Source organism: Puntigrus tetrazona, chromosome 25 (assembly GCF_018831695.1).
Source record: "Puntigrus tetrazona isolate hp1 chromosome 25, ASM1883169v1, whole genome shotgun sequence".
NCBI lineage: Eukaryota > Metazoa > Chordata > Actinopteri > Cypriniformes > Cyprinidae > Puntigrus > Puntigrus tetrazona.
In genome coordinates this window covers 9,485,247-9,512,102 of record NC_056723.1, presented here as the reverse complement: position 1 = coordinate 9,512,102, position 26,856 = coordinate 9,485,247, and the positions used below count along the sequence as shown (strand labels likewise).

Below are 26,856 nucleotides of genomic sequence, written 5' to 3'. Positions count from 1 at the left end.
TGTTAGACTGTCAGATGCATTTCAGTGAAGTTCTAAAACCAAACATTCTCTTTGACCTGCCTTGTTTTACCACCCCATGAAACCCAATCCATTCAAAGAAAGAAGCAGACAGCTCATCTCAGATGACAATGAGCGCAGTACAGGAAACACACGGAGACAATGTGTGCACGTATCACTACTTTACTGTGAAAGCTCGTTTGACAATACAATTGTTCATCACTGATAGTCTGAACTGTTATAGTAGGAAATGCTTGATTGATATATTTAATGTGATTTATAATGCCGCACCTGTAAGATTGTAAAGACGTAGTGTTTGTAGCATGACTTTGAGACTCTAATTGCAAAGCGTACGATTCAAATTCATAAAGCAAAAACAGCATTGGCAAAGCATGATCAAACACCTAAAACAATACATGCTATAGAGCATTACATCATGAGTGCAAAATCAACACGTCATCGCAATCTCAATGCACATGAAAATTCACAGGGGGAATAGGAAGGTATCATTTTTTTTTTTACATTTGTTAATAAAGCTGTAATCAAGCCTTAAAGAAACAGTGAGTCAAATATATGGAAAATAATCATGAGCAAAATCCAGCCATTTCAACAGGATTCCCTGTAATCTGGCAGTTCGCAAGATTGACCCACACAGATTTAGGGCAACTTAGGCAATTTAGACTTCTGTATGAACCATGCTTTATACGTGTTTACACTATTGACAAAAGACAATTTTGTCAATGCAACTGCATTTGTTTAAATGGTTACTGGTAGCTGTAATATTATTATAATTGTTTATTATCATATTATTTTCTGATGCAAGTAAATTATTTATATAATTCAATAAGACAATGAGATTATAAAAAAAGTGTTTCAGACAGTAGCGACAAAATAATGCTGAATGCAAATAATAAAATTTGACTATATAATCATGCATAGTTATGAAAGCAAAATAAATAAGTGTATCAATGTTTAAAAGATAAGTGAAAACACTTTCCACTTAAACATTTGCGTCCAATCAAACTCTACAGTGTGTTGGTGTAAATCCACCTGTCACTTTTTTTTAATAATGTTTGATATGTTTGATATTAAAGGGATAATTCACCAAAAAATGAAAATTAATCATTACTAACCCTCGTTCATAACAAAAGACCTTTGTTCATCTTCGGAACATTTCTGATAAAATAAAGTCTTTATTTTTGTTTTCTTTATATATAAAAAATAATTTTGTATCTTTATAAAATTAAGGTTGAACCACCGGTGTTGCATGGACTATTTTATCGATATCCTTGCTACCTTTCTGGGTCTTGAACGTGTCAGTTGAGTTATGCAGGTTCAGAAAGCTCTCAGATTTCATCAAAAATATCTTCATTTGTGTTCTGAAGATGAACGAAAGTCTTACGGGTTTGGAACGACATTAGGGTGAGCAATTATTGACAGAATTGTAATTTTTGGATGAAGTCTCTAGTCAATACATTTATTATTTGGCTTGTGTGCAATTCATTGTAATCGTTTAAAGGCAATTTTTTTCGAACTTGAATTTTTTTTTTTTTTGTACTAAGTTGTCGTTCGATTTCCAATGTAAATTGTAAATCTAAATCGTGCACATTCAATGGATTCATCTTCCTCTTTGGCTGATCTGGGGTCCGTCGGAGGTCTTCATTTTCTTGTTCCTGAAAAACATCAGGGAATACGTTGTTAATGTGCTAATGAGTTATCAAAAGAGACGGTACGAGCGAGTTACATTTGCTCTACATACGTCATGTGTATAACTCAGCAGGCTTTTTCAACACTTCTTCAAATACACAAAAGCAAATACATCAGCCGTCCGCACCTGTTCCCAGTTAGAGAGTTAACACGTTGGTGCCGTGACCCAGACGAATACACACCACTGACATGGTCAGAGGTCTCAAGTTGTGCCACAAGTGCGAAAAATACTTGGTACATTGTCATCTATGTCACTCTCAAGGACAAATTCATCTGTAGAGGTAGCCGACACTAGCTCCTTTGCTAGCTTTTGCGCTAGTACCTTTGAATTAACAGTAATAAACCGTAAAAAACAGATCGGTGTCAGGACCCATGTGCTAGATGTGAGTGTTAAGGAGGTTAATGTGACATAATGTGATACTTTTATCCTTTCGGTAACTCTGAATATTAAACTGCTTTGCTGCGTGACATCATGCTAATCCAGTGATTCATGCCCATGCAGTGGCACAACAGAACAGCTGCGGCAGGGAATGCAACGCATCACGACACAATGCTACAAGGGAGGCGCTGGGTGAAACAAACACGTTGAAATTATGCCTGACACGCCGGCGGTCCAATGCAGGAGAACAGGATCGGGGCTTTAAATATAGCGTGGCATGAAATGCGAACGAGAGATTTACGGTCCTGCTGGCCAGTTAGGGTCATGACTTCAGACATTCGCTGTCGCCACCTCCCACTGCTCCACCCTTTTTAGGGAGCAAGGCTACTCATTGGCGAGGAGATATTTTGAAAAAGTGTCTTTTTTTGACCAATGAATGCCAAAGGGGGCGAATCTTATTTTTTGGATGTGATTTTCATTGCGTGGACAAAAGCAGTTGAAACATAAATTATCCGCAAATGATCTTTTGTGTTCCACAAAAAAAAAAAAAATCCACAAAGGTCACTCACCATTTGTGACGAATTTACTCTTGGCTGCGAACACCTGAAACAAAAAGCAACCAAATAAGTGTGTGATTTCAAAAAAGTGTCCTGCACCTCCAACCCAGTCTCACAGGAAAATGTGACTATTTCACATAAATTGTGATTTTGTGTAGATTCGTACTTTGTGAATTGTATGAAAATGTATGATTTTTTGAAAAAGTATTTATTAACGTCCGTACGAAAATGCATGAATGAGATCATACGAACTAGCTACCAATTCAAAGAAATTTGTGTTGGTATTTTGGTACTATTTAAGGTACAACTGTTAATAATATTGGTGGAATTATAATTCTGGTAACAATATTTGAGAAAGGGATGATGGGATGCACCAAAGCACATCAAACTTTTGCCATCCAGTCATATACAGTATAAAATTATTAGATGAAAGGCTTTTTGGGAAACGAGCCATTGCTTGAATACATGAAGCCCAGGAACCAATCTTAGGTCTAACACATGCTAGCTAATTGTAAAATTGGTAGATTACCCAATAATAGATTACCACTTAAGTTTTTCTGTTTCCCCCTCGAGATTTGTCAGTCTTTTTAGGGTCGGTCAATGTAAACGATCAACGAAATAACTTTCCAGCTTTAATGGACTTAAACATCATATGATGTTTCCACCTGTTTGGCTTACCTTGGCAGGTGTGGAGCCCTTTGTTTCCCACGGGACACGTGGTTTAGTGACCTCGGCTGGCTTTTGCTCCTTTCAAAACACAAAATTGCACCACCCCCATCAGATTTACATACAGCAGGTTAATGGATTTTATATTAATGTTTTGAATAAAGTGTACCTTTCTAGAGAGGGACTGAATAAAAGCAGAGGAAAAACAGCAGACACTAGCATGGCAGGAAAGAGAAAAGGAAAAGAAAAGGCCACAGCTAGAAGATTGGGAAGGAGATGGAAATAAAATCAGTAATGGAAAGAAGTATTTATACATTTGATATGCATATACTTTTTAAATCTAATCCACAAATGTAATACACTGACGAATCACTGGAGGGCCACCTTGTACCATGCAGAATGTAAAAGTGTACTTCTACTGTAAAACTACACTTCACTGTTCTTTTGAACCTTTTGAATTCTATAACAGAAAATGTAGATACACAAATAAATAATATTCTGTGTTCTGTGTGCATAAAACACAAAGAATACAAGTCCAAATGAAGAGTAAACCTTATTTATCTAAATTCTCATAAAAATGAAATCTCCTCTCAGACACAGTCAGTTTTTTATTACCGTATTCATTTAAAATTGTAGACTTTTACCACATCTATCAATGTAGGTAAAAACTCCACAGAGAGGGCTGTCTGATGGTCATAGATTGTGTGTGAACAAGTCCACTGTAATCGGTGTCTGATTCTTATAGTTACTAGTCTCCCGTTCACTAACGTATGTGTGTTACAGTATGAGTGACTCTGATCTTGAAGGCTGGTAAAAGAAGCTTAAAATAAACATTGAGCCATGAGTAAAATATAGCTCAGGAGAGAAGGTTGGAGCTGTGCCACATTAGTGCAGAGAGAGTTTCAACACTTTGACCTGTCACTAATTTCTCTTTTTTTGTTTTACGTCAAAGCAAAGTTTCTAGGAACGACAAGAACACTACTCCGTTTAAAATCCATTCATCTTCAGTTCACAAGATCTCAGCTTTTTTCCACTTTGTCAACAGGTGGCGTTGAACAGCCATTAAAGCGCTTCTATTATGGGTAATGAAGGGTTTATCTTTTATTTGGCGAGTCCCTGACAACTGCATGACATGCAAGCAAGGAAAAAAAAAAAAAGAAGACTCTTTCATTATAATATGCCTTTATTTACCTTTTTGCTCAATGATTTGTTTAACGATAAATTTTTTCCAAACACCTAATTTGCATGATGCTAATTTGCTGTGATTGGTCCGATTGGTTGATTTCATTTACACTTCATAATAAAAGCTACTTTGGTAGCACAGTGTAGCTTTGTGTACAGCGTTAACAGGGAATGAATTTGCATTATCTTTCAGACCACAAAAAAAAAGACAAACAAGTGGGCGGGCGGTATGCTAATGTTTCATTTTGAAGTCAACATTAAACGGCTTGGGACACGTTGTAAAAATGATTCAGAGTCAACTCTTTCTTTTGAGAGTCAGAAACTTTATACACAATGCTCTTTCAGATTGATTAATACTACAATAACACTGGCTGAGGTAGCTAGATAGTCAGACAAACAGATGTAGACAAAGTGAGAAACTCACTGTTTTGGCAGGTGGTTTTTCTGGTTCAGGAGCTGGTTTGGGTTCAGCAGGCTTGGGCTCTGGACTCTTGGTCTTCCAGCTGTTAATGCGACCGGCCACACCGATGTTCAGACCAGCTGCTTCCTGAGAGGACAGTTAGCGGGAATTCATACTCTTGGTTGTCAAACGAACGCTGCTTCATTTCATTGTTCAAACTCTCTTCTCTCGTACCTTGGTGACCGGTGGGGGGCTTGCAGGACTCGGGGTGGGATTGACAACATTCCCCTTCTCCCACATACTCTTGATGCTCCGCAGGCCTTCAGCCACCGGTACGTCCACAGGAGATTTGGGGGATTTGGTCCCTTCTTTAGTCTGTTGAACAACAGATAGAGTCTCAAGCTGAGTCATAACTTACAGGTGGCTGATCTAGTGTTTACAGTTCCTCACCTGAACAGCAGAAGTGTATTGCTCTAATCTGTTTCCAATCTTGCAAACTAATGGAGTGTGTGACGTCTTCACCGGACTGGTGTAAATAAACAGCAGTATCAACTCAGTACAATGCCAGAACTTGTACTTGTTTGACTTGAGTAAACACGCTTCTTACCTTTTTAGAGCAGATTTGTTTAGAAATTCGGCTTTCTCTCCAATCTGTCACAGAACAGCATCACACAAAACACATTTTTTATTACTATGTTCAAAAAACATGGTGCTTTTTTTTGTAAGAGTCAGAATAAATCATAGAGCCGTTGACCTTTGCGGAAGCACCCTTCGGAGCGATGAAAGGTGCTTTGCTCCCTTCTTTCGACTCTTCCTTTTGTTTTTTTTTCTCCGCTGCCTCTGCTCTCCTTCGCTCAATCTCTTCTTTCATTTTCCTCCTCTCTTCCTGTTCATTTTAGTGATGAGCAGAAGACAAGGGCAGGATACGTTTTACAAATAAAGTGTACGAGGGGCCGTTCACACAAAGTATGTTCCAAAAAAAGGTTTTTTTGTATTCCACTGCGCTAGTTAAATAATTTGTTTTTAGCATAAATATGAGTTTAGATGCGTTTTACATTCCACTACTTTTCAACTGCTTTTCTACAAAACATGCGTTCGACAGACATCTCATTTGGCACTCAACTAAAATATGGCCCTTAAATTAAATTTCCCCCAAAATGAAAATTTATACCTCAATGTCGCTCGTTTGTCTAAGATATTTTGGATGAAAACCAAGAGGCTTGTGACTGTCCCATTGACTGCCAAACGATTACCACTGTCAAGGTCAACACTTTGTCTCCTCTGTGTCTATTTTTATTTTCTTTGTATACAAAAAGTATTATCATTGCCTCATAAAATACAGATTGAACCACTGATGACAGATGGACTATTTTTGACAATGTCTTTCGGACTTTTCTGGACCATGACAGTGGTAATTGTTTGGCAATCAATGGGGCAGTCACAAGTCTCCTGGTTTTTATCCAATATATCTTAAATAGTGTTTCCGAATACGAACACAGCTTTTACAGGTTTAAACGACATGGGGATAATTCATTACAAAATGTAAATTTTTGGTAAATAAACAATTTTTTAGACTGCATTTGTATAATCTTTTTTGAATTAAATTTGAGTTGGATACATTTTATGTTCCACTATGTTACTTTTTGGTTGCTTTTCTGTGTAACCTTACGTTATGACAGACATATTTTGCCATTACTTGCATTCCATTTGCACACAACTAAAAATTAGTTAAAAATTAGCCCTTAAATTAAAATTTGTTTTAAAAAAACTTTTAGACTGCACTACTTTTATACTGTTTTTCTATGTAAATTTGAGTTAGATACATTTTACATTCCACTTTTCAGTTGTTGTTGTTTTTTGCTTAAACTTGCATTAGACGAACACCTCTTTCTATTGCCTTTGCATTCCTCTCATTTTGCACATAAATAAAAATATGGGCATCAAATTATCCAAATCTATTGCCCCCATCTCATGTTTTGTTTATTAGTTGTTTTTTATTTTTATTTTTTTACACATTAAAATATGTTGTGTAAATATACCCTTAGTCTGAAATTTTTATTCTGGCATGGTTGGTGCATTCAAATGTACATATTATTAGTATAGGATACTATGCCAGAATGCAACTAGTGTCCCAATTCGTTTTTTGAGTTTTTTTAATCAAGAGTGTGTGTGTTTTAGGCTATTATTACTCATAATCCTTTACTATAGATGTATCAAGAAAGTCACATCAAGTTGACTAAACTGTGCATTCGCACAACTATCTTTTACCTCGTCTTTGGCTTTCTTTTCTGCCAACTGCTGTTTCTTCTGCTTCTCTTCCTCCTCAATAATCTTCCTCCTTTCCTCCCTCTTCTTCTTCAGCTGCTCGAGCTCGGCCTCCGCAGTTTGCTGCTTCTGCTTCATCTTCTCCAGCACCTCGCTGTCCGTCTCGTTCCGTCTGCGCTTTAGCTCCTGCAGCTTGCGTTCTGCCTCCAGCTTGGCGATGGGATCTTGCTTTTCTGTGTCAGGAGAACGCAAGCTGGTGGGACTAAACGTGAAGAAAATATGTCTTTATATTCATTTTGGCTCTTCAAAAAAATCTTGGAATGCAAAATGGAGTAAATTATGAAATGACAAACGAGTCTTTGCCTTAGTGTCTTCTCTGGTTTCTTGGCTTTGGCGATGCTGTCAGCTACATCTTGCGGCTTTGTTGACACTTTTAGCTTTGAATGGAAAAACAATGAATATTATTTTATTCTCAGGTTGTGCTGTCATTCCATCAGTCAGACATGTTTCGGTAGAAGTGTGATGGTATTTGGACATCAACTTACTTTGTCACGTAAAAAGGAAGGTTTTGGTTTTTCCTGTACAACCTAAAGATATAAAAACAGGTCTTTATTTCTATCATTACTGTTAGCAGGTGATTTATCTAATATAGAAATCAGTGGGTACAGCATGAAATATTGACCACACCTCATGCAGATTACACAGCAAAATCAGAGCGACATCAGGCAGAGTCTTACTGTTTTCAGAACTGCATGTGTAAAGCAAGTGATAAAAGTAAATCATAAATGGGTTAATCTCATGAAAACTTATCCAGGTGATATTTTGACACACTAATTGCTGTAATAAGTAGTGTAAAGGTATTACAGTAATAGAAAACAAAAATAAAGTGGCATAATACAGCACATCACGAAGGTTTCATGAGATTGACGCAAAAACTGTCCATTCAGTCAAACCAAAAAGCGCATTGAAAGCGTGGGCTATGCATAAAGTACATCTGTGATTTCTATGCATCACTCAGACTAAGAGGTGAATACCTCCTCCTTCTTTGATCTGACTTTTTCTTCTGTTTTGACTTTCGTTTCTTCAGCTTCTTTCTTCCATTTAGGCTTTTCCTCAACCTCTTTCTTTGGAGCCACAGGTTTCTCCTCAGCCTTCTTCTTTGGTGTTGATTGGTTTTCTTGAAGCTCCTTCTTCAGCTGTGGTTTCTCCTCTTCTTTCTTTTTGGGTTTGGCCTTCACCTCAACTTCCCTAATTGATTTTTTTGGTGGTTCTTCAATATGCACATGGGGTTTATCTTGCTCTTTTATAGTTTTTTCATCTTCCTTTTTCACTGGAGCTTTATCCTGAAGTTGAACCTTCACCACAACAGGTTTTTCTTCAGATTTCTTTACCGGTTCTTCTTTCTTCACCAGTTTTTCCTCTTCAGTCTGTGGTGTAGTTGGCTGCACTATGGCTTCTACCTCTATCTGGTCATCTTTTGTTAGTTCTTTTCCCAATATTTGACTTTCATCTTCAAACTCTTTCTTTTCTAATTCTGCGCTGACTAAACCTGCGTTTGTTTGTTCTTTAGTCTCTATATTAGTTTCTTCCTAAAAATATAACAAATAATTTAAAACATTTCCAACTAAAAATCTGTTCAAAGGCAACTTTTGTGTTAAAAACTCAAGCAAATCCTAAGAATCTCATACCTCATTCAATCCAGCTGGTTCTTTGGGTTTCTCCTCTGTGGATTTCTGTAACAAATGTCAAAACAAACTAACATTGTAGAACCCACATGAAATGCATTGCTAACATACTAAACTTTCATCATATGATGGAATGACAGCAAAAAATGTTGAGGAAGTGACCTGTTCTCTGAGGTAGGACCTCTGCGGTCTGTCTTCCTCTTTTGGTTCATCAGTCTTCTCAGGAGATTCTTTGGGTTCTTCTGCTGCTGGGACTGGCACTGGATCCTCTAATTTTGTGATTGCTTCCTCAACTTCAGTGCTACTTTCCTCTGTCTTTTCTTCCTCTTTTTTCTCTTCCCTTTCCTTCCAAGAATTAGATTCTGTTGAAGAAACATCATTTTGGGAGGAATCTTGTTCACCATTTCTTCCACTTGTATCATCCTCTGTGGCGGTGAATGTTTCATCCGTGATGGTGGGATCAAGATCCTTCTGTCTCTCCAAAGCTTCTTTCATCCTTTTCTGTCTGCGCTCTTCTCTCCTGGCGATCCTCTCTAAGAGAGCCTGATCATCATCCTCAGCTGGTGCAGAGGTAGTGATCAAGGAGGACGTCGCTGTACTGAAAATAACAATATTATCAGTGTAGTCAAGTATTTATTAATTGATTAATTATCCTCATGTCATTCCAAAACCTTAAGACCTTTGTTCATCTTCAGAATACAAATTAACATGTTTTTAATGAAATTCGAGAGCATCGCAACTGACACGTTCAGGGCCCAGAAAGGTACTAAGGACATCGGTAAAATAGTCCATGTGATATCAGTGGTGCAACCATAACCTCTACTGTCTATGCAGGGTCAAAAATCTCTTAGTTTGTGTTGATGAACAAAGGTCTTGGTTTTGAATGATATGAGGGTGAGTAATTAACAAAATTTTTAGTCGACAAATCATTACAGGCATTTATACAATAAACTTTAGATCAAATACTAATCTTTTTAAAGATCCTTTTAAAACGGCTCTACCTGTTTGTTTCTGTTGCAGTGTTATTCGACTCTTCATTTTCCATATTGCGCAGGCGTTCCTGACGGGCTCGTCTCCGGCGCTCTCGGGCCGCTTCCTCATCATCATCATGAGAGTTCATCCTGTAGACACGGTGGGACACAGACAAGTAAGTAAAGACTCTCATTCCTCAGTATGGACGCAGACAGACAATACTGACAGATATATGAATGCTTCTTGGCTCAGTGCTGAAACAGCGTTTGGGAAATACACTTCATAAACTTTACATCACCCCGAAGAGCCAATAATGATTATACAAGCAAATGTAAGCTTGAAAATATATCTACAAAAAGTCTATTAAAAATATAAATAGTTTTTTAATAAAGAAACATAAATTAAACATTACTAAACATTAAAATATATATATATATATATATAATTTATATAATATAATTAGTATATTTATATATACTATATTTTTCATAAATATATATTTAAATGTGTTTGTATTTGTATAAACATCATAAACATCAAATCATGAATAATCATTTGAGAGCACTCAAAACATTACAGGGGTATCATGATACAAAAACGATCAAATAATGCTACTAAATGTTTCTATAATATATAATTATTTAAATGGTATAACCCTGGTATAAACATGGCAGTACAATTCCAATACCTAACTTTTCTGTTGACTGAATTAGACCTTGTGATTCATATAATTTTTTGTGTTTGTTTATGCTTGAGACACTGTCAGACCCCAAAACCTCAATTGTAATGAAATCTTTGAGGCATGGGAGTATACAGAGAGAGGTCTGGACTGCAATCTGAGGGGAAAGCTTTGTTAGCATCCTAGCGTCATGGTAAATTAGCAAGATTGTAAACTTAGATGCCAAATGTACTGTTTTCCCTCAGAGTTGCCTCACTGTCGGGCTCCATCTTGCCGTTGTAGTTGAGCGAATCCGGCCTGGCTTGAGTTTGCCATGGCATGTTGGTGTTTATGAGGCAGCGAGAGCTCTTGAAATGGCCAGTTGATGGAGGATGGGTTTTATTTTTTCCCCTTCTCCTCTTCACTTCCCTTCACAATCATTTGCAAATGTTGTAGACGGTAGAGAGAAACCCATAACAGGGACCGCAATTCTGTTTCTCCATCCCGAGACCAACAGCGGAAATCCGAAACAATTCGTTCCTCTTGGGGAGTTCCATAAGAAAAAAGTCATCCAAAAAGACAGTCAGATGGAGTATCTGCAATTTTCCTGGAAGAATACAGTCTGTCTTCTGTACGAAGTGTTGCTGGATGAATACAATGGCTTTCAGACCTCCAGCGCGGCAGATGAAATGCAAGGAGAGATGGAGGGAGAAAGCTCACACTCCTGACAGATACTGAAACATTATGGCTGAATCTTGGAATAAAAGCAGCAGTCAAAACATTCCAGAGTCAGTGGAGTTTCCAGATTCAGCTCGACAGGCCAGATTCCCATTGTACTGAAGACCAGGGCTGCGTTGTGATTCTCAAAAGCATTGTAAACCTGAGGGGATCGCAGAGACTGATGGCCAGTGAGTCCTGCTTAGGTTTACAGTGCTTTTGGGAAGCATTAGCTAGTCAAAAATACATAGCTGTGCTATAGGTTCATGTATTATATACCACTCTGTGTCTTTCTTTTCATCTAATGGTATAATTTTAGTGTAAATTAATATTTCTTTTCTATTTAGTTATAATATACAGCCAGTCTGTCATGACAACTTAATAAACTCCATCAGGGTGATAAGAGACATCTACTATCTTTTTTTAGGTGAATAGATAATATCCTATGGGGAAAATAATATAAATTCATTTTAAACTATTTTTTCAAATAGCAATCAAATTTATGGTAAAATATATTACCTTCAGCAAGATGTTACATGCTTATACAATAAAATATTTGTACAAGTAAATGCATTTAATATTTTATGTCCATTTATTACATTGTACAGTTAGTCTGTCATGATAAATTATTAAACAGAAAATTATATATAAATTATATATAATATACTGTAAAAAAACAAAACAAAAACAAAAACATTATCTGAACATCTGGTTAAATATGTTTTCAAATATAAATTGCAATAAGTGGTGGAAATCTATGTTACTATTAACAAGACAATCCATGTATTTAATAAAGTATTTTTTAACACAATATAAAAGTATATACACTATGAGGCCTTAAATTCATTATATGACCTTCATTCTCTCGCATTCTCTAAAATGCATAAATTAATCCTTAAATGATTGTAAAAGTCTTATGTCAATCTAAAAAAATGTATTTAATATTGAGAAATCCTTTCTGGGACCACAAAAATATGAATCCCTATAATTCACATGCTGATTAAATAAATGAGAAGCCACAACATTTCTTCGACAATACAGTTGTTACTTAATAATTAAATTGGACAGAATTATGATGGCATTGTTCAAGTCATATGTTGAAACTATTGAATAAGCAGATGCATTTAGAAAATATGCTAATGCATCTGGTGAGCTGTTTAATCGAGGACAAGGGATTTATGGGTGATGCCATGTTCACTTCCTTTGATATTAATGAGCGGGTTTACTCCGTTGCTGTTTTGAACTGGAAACCATGACAGGCAGCTGGGATTTGGAGGAGTTCAGATACTTTAGCATCAATAATTTTCATAGAGAATATTTCTTTTCCAGATATGATTCCAATAAAGTTTATTTTCTCCACTACAAAGCCAATGGATGTGGTAGAAATGCCTTGAGGTTTCTTTCTTGAGACTCATCCATCTCAATAAAGTTTCTCTCTCGGTCATTCCAGCACATATGCACTGCAGTTTCTGAGACCAGACTGAAATATGACTTTATGCAGCAGAAGTGAAGGATTGTGCAGAGAAATATATTCCCCACAATCAGAGTTTAACATGCACACAATGGATGAAAATGTCAGAATTCATCATTTTCTCCAGATACAAATTATTAAGGAAGGCGTGGTGGATTTGGTTTGAGTATTCGCTAGACTTCAAAATGATTTTTTTTTTTTTTTTTTTTTTTTTAAGTCAAAGGTTTCATTTCCTGTTCTGCTTTGATTGTTGCCGCAATGTAGCTTAAAAGTGGCTTTAATTTTGTGTGATCCACTTTCTTTAAGTTGAGCCGAGACCACCGGTTTTTAAATGTAGTGGCCAAGATTTTATAAATTTTTCTCTTTCTATTCTATGGCTTTATATTATTTTTTTAATTTGAAAAAAATATATTTTTCTAGGTTAAGGGTTTTTTTAAAAATCATAATAATATTAATTCATAAATACCATTTACCAATCACAACATTTTAAATCAGTAGACAGGACGCAAAAACCACATGCAATAAAAGATAAAGTCGGACAAACTGAATACAAACACACTGGACTTAAATACACACAGGAAATGACTAAATTAACTACACACAGGTGAACACACTAAGATAATTAACTAAAAGTAGGTCACAGAGCACATGGCACAAACAACAACAACAACAAAGGAGTCCACATGGGTGACACTATATGACATTTGGAAAAAATAAATCTAAAGAAATTAAAAACATGCTCATCAAGAAGAAGTGGCGTATTTTCTAAGTTATATATATATATATATATATATATATATATATATATATATATATATATATATATATTTTTTTTTTTTTTTATCAATTAATAGAAAGTGTAATCCTTCTTTTCTGTATTTTCATCACAAAAACTATTGAATAAAACTAAAAATATCCCAGAGAATAAACACTATGATCTTCTGTACTATAAATATAGCAACTGCAAAGACCGAAAAGCATGGAAATTGAGAGGCTGATAATGTATGTTATTGTTAGAACAACCAAAAAATATCTAACATCCGTAGCTTTTCCAAAAACACTACACCGTCTTGAACCAGACCACCACCTCCCACAAACACACACACACACACACACAACACACACATCATGTGCATTCCAGCCTAGGTCAAAATGTGATCAAATGTGCTGACAGTCACCATTTCGTGCATTGATCTGCACTCTTTCCCTCTCAAAAAGCAGTAAAGCATCTGTCGTCTCCAGCGGTACACATCTGCGGATCGGTCCTTAAATGGAGCGCTGGACAGTGGGAGTTATTGAAGGATGGAGAAACTGCAGCTCTCAGTCTACGAGTGGGCCAAGTCATCCTGAACTATAAACACTCTGAACAAACCCACACTGCACGGTACCTATGCTAATACACAGTTTTTTATGTATTTCAGGGATTAATATGAAGAGAATAAAGTTTTGCAAGCCTTAAAGCACCATTTGAAATCTCCAAACTGATCATATTTCGCAAGTATGTTAATGTTCGCTGCTAAGAAGCACTTGAAGCAGTTCTTGAAATAAAGACAGATTTTATACGGAAGGCTTGCATCAAAACAGAAACGCATTAATAAATCTAATCTGTTTTAAACAAACCCAGTGTAAACACAGGATAATTGACATTTACTGTGTACAAAAGACCAATACAATGGTTAGCTACTTCTCTATATATATATTACACTCGTGTTGCACTTAGATTTAAGGTTCAAACATTAAACTAAACTAAACTTAATTTATGCCCAATCCTATCTGCCAGTCTGACTATCCTTTGTCTGAAAGAAACTGAAAATAGATATACATGTGCATCTGTCTAAAATCAAATATTATCTGGATTTACTCTACCGACCCGTGGAATGTAACAAAGCACTGTAAATGTAGGAAGACGTTTACAAGCATGTCAACCTTTATAAGGAATAGAGAGGCGAGCAGAGGCACGGTTGTTTGGATGACGCAGACACAGGCCTCTCCAACTTGGCCAGACTATAACAGACAGCACTCCGGTGGCTTAAAATAGTATTAAACTCATCATGGGGATGACAGTGATCTCAATGTTCTTGCATCATCTAAAATGATGAATCATATGTGATAATGGAAGCAACTGAGAGCGAATTCAGCATTTAAAAAAAGAGGTCAGTGAACGCGTTTGTCACTTACTTCTCTGCCTCCCGCTGCATCTCTTCTCGCTTTTGTCTCCGTAACTCTCTGCGACGCTCAAAATCAAAGTCCTCGTCCATGATTCACACAGAGCTCTGGGGTACGAGAGAGAAAGACAGTCAGACAGGGTGGGATTTATAAAGATTTGAACTGTCCTGATCACTTTAATTCAAAGTCAAGATGCTCCCCGTCAGCTGTTTGGCTTATAACTTACCAGGACCACAACATTCCAGTTTCCTGATCCATTTCCCTGGAACAACTACCAGGAAAGGCAAACTATGCCACACATTTAACTCCACCACTGATCTTTTCTATTCATGGACATGTTATAAGTTTCAATATCTTCCCTAACTCTCAGATTTTGCCAGTGTTTGTACAATGTATACTTTTAAGAATTGATACGATGCGCTGCACATAAGCTATCGTTATAATTTTCCATTTTGAAGTACAGCATTTCCTGGTTTTCTGTCATGTTTGAGAGAATATATATAAATATAGAATAGATATAAAATTGGCCTGTCATTGGAGAGTGCATTTTTAAATATGTCCATTTATTGGTTTCATTTAATAAATATTTTATAACATTGATTAAAATGTATAACTGCTTTATTTAGTTTTTAAGCATCAACCCTAGTCCTCCACGCCACTGAAGCTTTCGAATTGTCATACAGTAGTGTTCCGAGAGCACTTTAACATCTGTGACAGACAACTTATTTGGATAATTCCGGTAAGGATTTTATAGTCCGCACAAGCCTCCATTTTATATTATAATACCTTTGCATCAATATGGGAACAATTAGGTAGATGGTGTCACAAAGCCTGTTCTGTGTTCTTCTCTCCGTATCACATGTGTGGAGCGCTGGGCCAGACAGAAAGCACCCAGCAGGCTAGAGGTGAGCGGACTCGTTGGACGGCTGCTTCCACTGGAGCTGCAGGCGTGTTTGGCTTGGCTCTCCTCCAGAGGCAGGGGAACAAGGCTCTTGCACCGGTCTGAAGAGTCTCCATATGTGCATAAACTGAAAAAGTCTTGTAATGGTGACCTCATGTGAGGGCTTTCTGGGTGACGGGCGCATAAGGCTTTCCCGAACCCTTTTAACCACTGCCTACAACCTGTCACATCTGTCAGCAGAAGGCTGATGTGCTTTGACCACTGGGTTAATGTATTGCAACCACGCATAAGACAATATGTATGCAATTTCCTACATTTGCATTAGGTTTGATGTGAGAAAGTGTTGGTGACCCCAGTGGAAATCTCGTGAATTGGTCAGATTTCAGCGGAGCACTTTTCACTGCATTCATCAAATCAGTTTTTAACACTTTTGCCAGTTTTTGCAGTCGCCTGCACTTTTTGTGTATTTTATATTTATATATATTATGTATTTTTTTAAATGTAGTCTGAAGATTTGAAGACTGAAGACTGAATATTTATTATGGTCTGTAACTTTTAAACCCCATTGCATGTGAAATATGTCCGTATGGTTAAGACAAAACATGAGGACTTTAGCAATTAAATCAGCAACGTCAGGAACAAATGGAGACACTGAAGAATTTCCTCAACGCAAAATAGCTGTTACAATAGAAGTTCATAAAATGTGATCTGAAAAATTCGGAGGCTTTTTCATTTTCTGTTCTCATTTCTCTTGCTAATTACAGAACGCTTTTGGGTACAGTGGGCATGTTATGCATTTCCCAGACTCTCTTTCGCTGTCCAGTCTTCCTACCACAAGTTATCGTCAAGTCCACAAATCATTTCCACATGACAGAGACGGAGAACATATTCTAATTTATACATCTGTGACTGATTCCAGGTCGTGGGCAATTTGCCCTCTTCGAGTTTGAATGCACTAGACTCCACCGGTATGACCGACATAATGCATTTGCACTAAAAAAAGAAGCTTGAGATTAAATGAATCTCATTATAACTTTTACAGTACAGACTGACAGATCATGTTTAAATCTGTTAAAAAGATTTATATAGTGTATCTTAAGCCCGTAATGGAATTTCGGGATGTTAGGAAGTCAGCATTTTAGAGCTGTTGCTGCCACCCAGGTAAGACTGGGTGAAGTCGTTTACAATGACATAACGAGCTGTCTAGTGGGTTTTCAATAAAGCTTTATTATGTGCGGACAGGACAAACGTGCGGAGCCAGAATACACATCAGGGTGGATCTACATCCAAGCCAAAACCAACTAGAGCTGCGCAAGATGCTGAAACAATTTTCTAGTCACTGATAGAGTACCTGCTTTCCATTTTATTCATTCACTTACTCAGACTTTTAGACACAGTTCATGAGAAAGGAGTATTAAATTATGTAGCTACGGTAAGGTTTCATCTCTCTTGCATCACTCTGTGGTCTCTTTCGCGTTATATGATAAAATGATTTCACATTTAATATGTTATTGTCGTTCTTTTATTTATCTGCTCACAAAGTCACAAGATAGAACAACTTAAAGGGTTAGATCGCCACAAAAGTTTGTCATTAATTACTCTCTCTAATGGCAAAACCACAAAACCTTTGTTCATCTTTTAAACACAAAATATATATTTTTGATGAAATCCGAGAGCTTTCTGACCCTGCATAGACAGCAATGCAACTACGACATTCAAGGCCATGAAAGGAAGTAAGGACATCATTACCTTGTTCAAATAACATTAATAATTAACCCAGTTTTATGAAGCTATGAGAATACTTCTTGTGCTCCACGAAAACCAAAATAATTCACACACAAAGTAGGATAATGTAAATTGTTAAACTGTTTGATTCCACATACCCACAAATATAAAAATATTGTTATATACGTATAAAAACATATTTATATGTTAAAAAAAATTATATATCATTCTATGGATTATTTTTTTACTTTAATTTATTATGGGTGACGTAGGTTGGGTGACACACTCTTCCTTTCAACACACAAGCTAAAAAACTCACTGAAGTTAAACAACGGCCCAGGACAAAAATCCTTTGCTCTTCTACAGCTTATTTGGACAACTTCTGAATTTATGAGGACAAGATGAAAGATTGAACATATGGCACGCCCGTCATTTTATTCATCTAAACCACCAAAGACAGAGGAAGCGACATGTTGTGTTTTTTCTCAACCCATCTTTTTGATGTGCAATTAGCATTAGTGCTGGCAATTACACCGAAACCTCAAATCACATCTCGAACAACATGCCCTTAGCAGTAGAAGCAGCTGTACGCTGGCAGTGAATCAAGTCTGCTTCCGATGCACCGATCTCCAGATGCACAGACCGGGGATCCCCAGACCAGAGATGCACTGAATCAATGGCTCGTAAAATCCTGACCCAATAAATATGCGAAGGCTTTTTGTACCATGACGTGTGTAACAGGACGGGGTTGCTGCTCACTGGTGAGGCCTTCCATAACCAAACATGGATAAAGATGCTCACCCCGTGAAACTTGCATGGGCTTCAGTTTAGAGTGCAAGACTTGGATCTCTAAACAAGCACTGTATGCTGCTGTGGTAGTTTCAATATTATGGAGCAAGTTACAAAATGCACAATGCGTCATGGTTTTAAATGAACGTAAAGTCAACGAAACACGCGTCAGTGATTAGTCTTGTTGTCTTAAATAGGCCACATGCAGTAGTTTTGCCCTCTATCACCCTTTAGTCTTTGTGTAATTCCTCTCATTTCTGCACACCAGCTGTGAAGCTTTGAGAAGATGGGGAAATGGGATTATTAGTGCAGCCCTGCAGGCACCGGAGCACAAACTGTCCTCAGAGTCTTGATCATTTAAATGAGTCGTTCTCTGTTTCTTTCGCTGACCTGCCCATTTCCTCCTGCATTAATGGTAGCTGCACCTGTGCCCCTTTCAGAACAGAAAACCTTCTGTTTCAGGATAACCCCATCATATGTCTTTGTCTAATTCTACTCCAAGGGCTACAACCTTTTAGCCACTAGAAACAGTCACAAATGTAATAGACTTAATATATTTCATATATTCCCCAGGAAATCTAATTGGAAGTTTTATGACTTTAAGTATGAATATGTTATATCCTACCATATTTTTGGCCACGCTGAGTTTGATGTGTTCCTGGGTCAACATATTTTGTTGGCTCTGGAAGAACATTTTAATCCAAAAATTTAGTCTTGACCACATGTCTGCACCTAAACCTAACCTTACCTATGAGTAATGCATAAAATCATAGGAAATGATAGATGAATGACACAAGCACCAAACGCTTATTGTAAGCCTAAACTGGTTCTTCAAATCTGATTGGTTAATCACAAACATGTCAGACTCAAAAAAAAATCAGGTTCTGCACGGCTGTATAGATACAATAATGTATAATATAATAATGTATCTATACATAGAACCTTTTTTGGATTTTAGTATGCGAAATAGTTTTTATGTAATCTTTTTTTGGATTTTAATCGAGGAAATATTAAAGGATCTTCAATGTTTAAATGCGCTATTGGACAGGCGACCAACTATGCTTGGTGCAAAACAACCCAAAAAGGTAAGAATGATCCCACTTTTAGCTATGTCAAAAATTTTCCAAGTACAAGAAATATTACTTCAGAGTTTACAAATTGTTTCGAAAGTGCGAAGGAGGTGGACTACAGGACACCAAGATGCTCAAAAAGGAAGCTTAACTGCAGTTAAACACATTCCAAATCTCCAGGGCAGCAAGACATTGATCATGGCCAGACAGATCCACATGTATCAGGAAGGAGATGGTCTCATGCCTAGTGGCTTATACCATGTAAGGAAAAGGCCCGACTTGGCACGCACACGCTTCAGCTCTGAAGCTTTTCCACAGCTAGACGCCTGGATAACGTATGATAAACAGTATGTTGCGATGGAACACGTTCAAGGAATAAACCTCAAAACGGAATTTGGGATTTCGGCTTCGCAGCTGCAAACTTCTCTGTACATTTTTGATGGACCTACCCAAAGACAAGTTTCGTCTTACTGTGACCTCACGCCTTGGGAATGCTACATGTGCCAATTGTCCATCATCTTTGGTTAAGTGGTACTCCAGCTCCAATATATATAATTCCATCCCAAAAAATGTTTGCTGCATAATTCAAGGCAGCGCTATGGAAACTCGGTCTTCGAATTACCTGCTTTTCAACATCTGCCAGCAGTGAAGTGTGTATTAAATGAGCTGTCTAAGGGATTGTGTCTTGTTATATATTTAACTAAACGAATTGCGCTAAAGGTCCAAATCCAAATCTTCTATCAAGCACAACTGAAATAACTATAGATTACTTTGAGGACATAGTCTGGTTCATATCCAGTTTATTCAAGATTAAGCCAATTTAGAAATGTAATGATTGATTGTGATTTTTAAATGTCTTTATACTACTTTTGAATATTCAAACTGGGATTCTTGCCAATCAAAGCACCAGTTCAAATAACATAATGTCTTTTTATGTTGTTGGATGATTCCTTTGAGAAAAACGAATGTACCTGATCCTTGACGGGCCCCTGCTGACCCAGCATCCCTCCCTCTCTAATTTCCCCCCTGAGTCTGGGCACTAAGGGCCAGCAGCATTCCCAAGCTCGATCCCATCCCACTCCGGAAGCACAGGGCAGTACTCCTAACATCCTGCCCGCAGCCTGTGCCAAGGCCCTGTTATCACCCTGTGCTGAATTCCCTCCAGATTCTGTTCAGCTGCACAAAACACACACACCACTCGCTGCTGTGGTGCATTCCACACACTGATTCATCTGTCACCAGATCTGTGCTCTGGGATAAAAACTGAGATATATATATATATATATATATATATATATATATATATAATTTTGGTTTATTTTTATTACTATAATTTATAAATATTATTACTTTTGGCCATTATTATTTTTATATATTTTTTCTTTTAATGAAATATATTTTATATTTTTAGAAAGTTCAACCTTTATTATCAATAACTTTTATTACTATTATTATAAGTGGAATGAGCGGTCTGAGGCGTATGGATCCATGTGCAGGCTTTTATTAAACAAAGGCATGGTCATAACAGGCAGGCGTCAAACAGGGCTAACAGATATATAGGAGGCGAGGCAATAACGAAATCCAGAGACAGGCAGAAGGTCAGGTCAGGCGGCAAACGATCAGAGAATCAGTAAACAGACAGGGTCAAAACCAGGAAAACAAAGACTAAGGAAAACTCGAGAACCAACAATAGAACAGGCGAAACAATGCAACCTGCAGGTGAGTGGTTTGCTACAGTTTTTATAGTCCTGGAACAGGAAGTAGCAGCAGAGGAAAGGTGAAAGAGCCCTCTGCTGGCAGTGACACAGCCCCCTCCTAGGAGCGACTCCTGGCGCTCCATAAAACAAACAAAAACACTGTGAGCTTGGGAGGGGGTTCCGGGAGGGGGTCAGCAAACGGAGTCCAGGGAGGAAGAGACGGAGGGAGGAGCCAGGAGAAGACAAGTCCGGAGCGGGAGGTGATCCAGAGCCCAGCTATGGTGGTCAACAGTGCCTTGGGAACGGAGGGAGGAGCCATGGAAGTGAACAGCCATTCCATGGCGCCGACCGATGGCGGCGGAGCAGGTGGCGGAGGAGACTGAAGCGGAGGTGAGAGCCGAAGAGCCAAGGTGACGTTGAGGCGCTGGAGGTCCAGGCGACGCCACAGGCTTCGCAACTGATGCGAGAACGAAGGACGCTGCGGAGCCAGAGCGACAGAGGACTGAGGTTGACAGAGCCGGAGGGATGGAGGGATGAGGCGAAGCTGGAGGAGTGGAATCCTGAGGCGACGGATGGTCGACGACCACCAAGGCGTAGCCGGAGAGACGATGGAGCCTGGTGGAGCTGGTGATTGACGGAGCACGGTGGAGCGGAGGGAGCTGCAGGAGCCTAAACGGGTCTCAAGCCGCAGGTGAAGTGGGTACGATGAATGAGATCCTTCACCCACGGCGGCGATGGAGACTGGCAGACCCGTGGCGAGCTCCAGGTGGAGGGCAGAGGATGAGTGCAGGGCTGCTGGGATCCATCGCCGACGTGTGGCAAGGGTGGGAGGGTGGATAATTTGAGGCGGCGCACGCAGGCGGCAGTGGACGGGCGCACGAGGCGCGGGCAGGACGGGGCGCGACGAGGGCGCGGGCAGTGGACAAATCCGAGGCGCGGGCAGTGGACGGGGCGCACGAGGCTATCAGGCGCTGGCAGCACAGTGGGCTGAAAGTGGACGGGCGCGGCGCGGGCATTATAGATTACGCAGCGAGGCACTGGATAGGTCTGGCACTGGAGGCTCTGCACGAGGCGCGGGCACTGGAGGCTTGGAGGCTCTGCACGCAGGCGCCGGCATCTCACGAGGCGCTGGGCACTGGAAGGCGCTGGCACTGGAGGCTCTGCACGAGGCGCGGCAAGGCGCGGGCACTGGAGGCTCTGCACGAGGCGCCGGCACTGGGGCAGGCGGCAGCCATCTTGGGAAGCGGCTCTGGGCAGGCGGCAGCCATCTTGGGAAGCGGTCTGGGCAGGCGGCAGCCATCTTTGAATATCTGGGCAGGCGGCAATCTGGGATTCATCTTGCGGCTCTGGGCAGGCGGCGCCATCTTGGGAAAGCACCATCTTGGGAAGTCTCAAATGGGCAACCATGGGAATGTCATCTTTTTGGGCAGGCGGCAGCCATCTTGTCTGGGCAGGCGCAGCCATCTTGAAGCGGCTCTGGGCAGGCGGCAGCCATCTTGGGAAGCGGTCTGGGCAGGCGGCAGCCATCTTGGGAAGCTGCTCTGGGCAGGCGGCAGCCATCTTACTCTGGGCAGGCGGCAGCCATCTTGGGAATGCTCTGGGCAGGCGGCAGCCATCTTGGGAAGCGGCTGGACAGGCGGCAGCCATCTTGGGAAGCGGCCTGGGCAGGCGGCAGCCATCTTGGGAAGCGGCTCTGGGCAGGCGGCAGCCATCTTGGGAAGCGGCTCTGGGCAGGCGGCAGCCATCTTGGGAAGCGGCCTGGGCAGGCGGCAGCCATCTGGGAAGGGCTGGGCAGGCGGCAGCCATCTTGGGAAGCGGCTCTGGGCAGGCGGCAGCCATCTTGGGAAGCGGCTCTGGGCAGGCGGCATCCATCTTGGGAAGCGGCACTGGGCAGGGGCACTATCTGGGAAGCGGCCTAACCATGGGAAGCGGCCTGCCTGCACCATCTTGGGAAGCTGCTCTGGGCAGGCGGCGACCATCTTGGGAAGCGGCTCTAGGCGGCGCACCATCTGGGAAGTTGCTCTGGGCAGGGCGGCGACCATCTTGGGAAGTGCTCTGGGCAGGCGGCGACCATCTTGGGAAGCGGCTCTGGGCAGGCGGCGACCATCTTGGGAAGCGGCTCTGGGCAGGCGGCGACCATCTTGGGAAGCGGCTCTGGGCAGGCGGCACCATCTTGGGAAGCGGCTCTGGGCAGGCGCTGCTGCTCTGGGGTGCATTCTGGGCAGGCGGCCACATCTGATCGGGAAGGCGGCATCTGTCACCAGATCTGGGAATAAATGCAGTGCTTCTTCCTCCATAATACCCAACGTGAGAGCTGATAAAATACTCAATAAAGATATATATATGGAATAATAATTTGTGTTTTAGTGGCTGATTTATTACTATAAAATTCAATTAGCAAACAGTCCGGTAAATCAGAGAAGTAAGCCAGGTCCAGAAATTCCTGATTATAATCCTTATCTTTGCCCTGCTTGAGGGTTAGCAAAGACATTGCAAGGTATATACCTTTATAGGTTGCATTCTGTCACGAATGAGCGGTCTGAGGCGCGGATCCATGTGCAGGCTTTTATTAAACAAATATGGTCATAACAGGCAGGCGTCAAACAGGGCTAACAGATATATTTTCCAGAGACAGGCAGAAGAAAGTTCAAACTCAAAACCAGGAAAACAAAGACTAAGGAAAACTATCAATAAGTTTTTATATTACTCGTGAGATCACCCAGGGTATGCTGGCTTGGTGACAATAAGTGGTATTAGTAAAATATGTAAAACATTTTTTTCAAAATATACTTACGATTATTGTTTTATATGTTGCTCAGTGGCAAGTTTAGTAGTGACAGCTTACCCCACTCAGCGTGACAACATGCCCCACTATTGGCAAATGTGTGAATAGTTAAATCTTTCGTTGCATGGAAATGTTCAAAAGCCTTATTCCAAGACTTTAATGCCTATACCGCAACCTACCACTGGAATATTCACTGTATGTTGTAAAAAAAAACTTGACAAATGTGGGCTGCTGGTGGACACATTTTTGTGGCAGTATTTTGTGCCCCCTCCCTCAAAAAAAAAATACCATAAGGGGTCAAAATAGAATATTAATTAAATAAATAACTAAATTGCAATTAAGTTGTTTTATATATAAATTAAAATTGTTGCTCTAGACAGTTATGATTTTACTAATACTAATGATTGATTTTATGATCTCATGCATTCAGAAATCCGACAATGTTAACAAAATTAAAGCAGTTGTACTACGAATAAATTAAATAGGCTGTCCCAAAAAGGTGGCCAAATTGTAAAAAATAAAATAAAAAAAAGGGGATATGAGAATTAAATGTTTGGTCAATATTAAACAGAGATTTGATCAACAGCAATAATCAGCCCTTTGTAGGCATTTGCAATAATGTAAATTGTTTATTTTGTATTTCATAATGCATTTTAACAGTGTTGTTCAATGAAGCCATAATTGAACCATGTACCATACATTGCCTCGTTGTTTTTATTACGTTTTAAGTCATGTAAACTTAAACTGGCCATCAAATATGATCATTTATATTCCCCTGGTGAGTGCACGCGCCGGCGCAGACGCGGGAATGCGTGTCACGTGTGTTTACACCGCATCATAAAACAGGCCTACATTACATTTAGCCTATATAATATGAACGTTTGTGTTTAGCTTATTATTTATGCATATGTATATATTTCATTAATATACAACGAAAGGCTTGTTTGTTTGTTTGTTCGCAAACACAAACGTATCCTGTTTTAGGATGAGCTCATGCAGCCTTTAAACTTTTAGTTCAAGCAGTAGCCCACCTAGAGATTTTGAGGGAAACCTTCCAATTAACCTGCGCCGTAACTTAACAAGCAAAGGAAGTTAAGTGGCAGGTGAAAACACGCAATTCATCCGACCACCGCAAAAGTCTTGCGCTGACAGCTCGTTTAATTCGTTCGTTTAACTATGTTGCCATCAGCAGCATGTCTTCATGTGATGAAATCACGCACAGTAATCGTTTGAAATAAAAGCATGTCATGTATGAGGTTCATTTGTAAGCCTTACCTGTAACGAACTGCGCTGTCCAGTAGTTTTGAAGCGTGGTCGTGCTGCTGTGCGGGCGGTCGTGTCTCTTCATCTTATAAAACGAGCAGCGCTTCAGACTCCGCCTCCGCTGAGCTCCATCACTGCTTCACTGTCTTCCAGCGCTTCCCTCCATCCTCGGTGTCTGCTCAGATCAAACTAAAATAACTTCTCGTATAAATAGCAATAGCTTGTATATTTAAAAACAGCAGGTTCAAAAACTTTAAAACAAGATGGTTTGTGTCTACAACCACTTTATACAAAAGGAATGTTTTGTTGTATTTCGAGTCGGTGTTAATTTGTTTACTTTTGTTTGATGTTTGTTTTGGGTCAGTGTAATTTTTAATTTAATTTAACTTATTTTTTTGTGTTTTAATTATTTTTATAATAATTTTATATTTGTAATATTTTTTTAATTATTATTTTTTTGCTTTGTTTTAGGTCAGTGTCATTTTTTTGTTTTATTGGTTTTTGCTTATTTTGTTTTGTGTCGGCGTAATGGTTTTTAATTTGTTTGGGGTCAGTGTTTTTAAATGTGTCTAACATTTTACTTATTCTTTGTTTTGGGGCAGCTTGTTGTGGAAAAAATACTTTTGTGATCCCTTTTGTTTTACGCTTAACTTCTACTGTCATAAAATGGTAAAAGCATCTTCCAACCTCCAATAATTATGGTGCGATCACATTTTATTGCTGTTTGTTAAATTTCCATGGGCAAAACCATCAGTCATTTCTGCAGAAATTCATGCAACTGCGCATTTCAAGAAAAAAAAAATTGATTGTGTGATTATATCAAAAATATTAGAAAAAGTTGTGTCAGCGCAGCTATGCTCCTTCTTACAGATGAATGATGTCTATGAGGAGTTTCAGTCAGGTTTTAGACACGCACCATAGCACAGAAACCGCATTAGTTAAAATCACTAATGACCTGCTCTTATCCTCCGACCGAGGCCTGCGTCTCGCTACTAGTTTTATTGGATCTCACTGCTGCATTTGACACTATAGATCATAATATTCTCCTGAGCGCGAACACACCGGCTGGTGTACAGGGACAGGCTTTTTAAAGTGGTTTAAATCATACCTATCAGACCGTTATCAATTTGTAGATATAAACGGAGACCGCTCTACTACAATGCCCGTAAAAGCGTGGTGTGCCTCAAGGATCAGTTTTAGGCCCCTTACTGTTCTCTATATACATGCTGCCCCTGGGGAACATTATTAGGAAGCACAGGGTTAATTTTCACTGTTATGCAGATGACACACAGCTATACATTTCATCTAAGCCTGATAAGTTATCAGAAATGTCTAAATTAACAGAGTGTGTTAAAGACATAAAAGACTGGATGACTAGAAATTTTCTTCTATTAAACTCTAATAAAACAGAGGTGCTCTTTATCGGACCAAATTCATGTTTGCAGCAAATTTCTGAGCTCAAACTACAATTAGATGGATGTGATATAAACGTTACTCCGACAGTTAAAGACTTGGGTGTGATATTGGACAGCAACCTGTCCTTCGAACACCATATCACTCATGTTACAAAATCTGCCTACTTTCATCTTTAGAAATATTGCTAAACTCAGACACATGCTCTCTCTCTCAGATGCAGAAAAGCTAGTTCATGCATTCATGACATCTAGACTGGATTACTGTAATGCCCTGCTCGCTGGTTGTCCAGCATCTTCAATAAACAAGCTTCAGTTAGTGCAGAACGCAGCCGCTCGAGAGTTCTTACCAGGACAGGAAATATGATCACATAACCCAGTTTTATCCTCCC

At 39.4% G+C, this 26,856-nt stretch overlaps 1 protein-coding gene across 3 annotated transcripts; it reads right to left on the bottom strand.

The window, feature by feature from the left end:
• Positions 1-162: 162 nt before the first annotated feature.
• Positions 163-25,200, bottom strand: cald1b (caldesmon 1b). Of its 3 annotated transcripts, XM_043228032.1 has the most exons (17): positions 25,065-25,200; positions 14,835-14,929; positions 9,840-9,959; positions 9,001-9,436; positions 8,842-8,886; positions 8,188-8,742; positions 7,699-7,740; positions 7,517-7,590; positions 7,157-7,415; positions 5,643-5,774; positions 5,496-5,539; positions 5,339-5,414; positions 5,123-5,263; positions 4,913-5,035; positions 3,319-3,387; positions 2,653-2,686; positions 163-1,670 (listed from the first exon to the last, which is right to left on the bottom strand). In XM_043228032.1, the coding sequence occupies exons 2-17, from the start codon at positions 14,912-14,914 to the stop codon at positions 1,657-1,659; spliced, it is 2,244 nt and encodes a 747-aa protein (XP_043083967.1). In that variant the 5' UTR covers positions 14,915-14,929; positions 25,065-25,200; the 3' UTR covers positions 163-1,656. The 3 variants fall into 3 exon arrangements, with proteins under 3 accessions (XP_043083967.1, XP_043083969.1, XP_043083968.1); XM_043228034.1 differs by lacking the exon at positions 8,188-8,742; XM_043228033.1 differs by lacking the exons at positions 163-1,670; positions 2,653-2,686; positions 3,319-3,387 and adding an exon at positions 3,482-3,563.
• Between the last annotated feature and the right edge of the window lie 1,656 nt (positions 25,201-26,856).

What these genes read in the sequence shown, in the direction of transcription:
- cald1b (XM_043228032.1), bottom strand. Translation starts at nt 14,914, where the DNA reads ATGGACGAGGACTTTGATTTTGAGCGTCGCAGAGAGTTACGGAGACAA. An exon ending in ATGCAGCGGGAGGCAGAGAA is followed by an intron (nt 9,960 to 14,834) that starts GTAAGTGACAAA and finishes CCGTGTCTACAG; the next exon opens with GATGAACTCTCATGATGATG. An exon ending in TCAGATCAAAGAAGGAGGAG is followed by an intron (nt 7,741 to 8,187) that starts GTATTCACCTCT and finishes TTATATCTTTAG; the next exon opens with GTTGTACAGGAAAAACCAAA.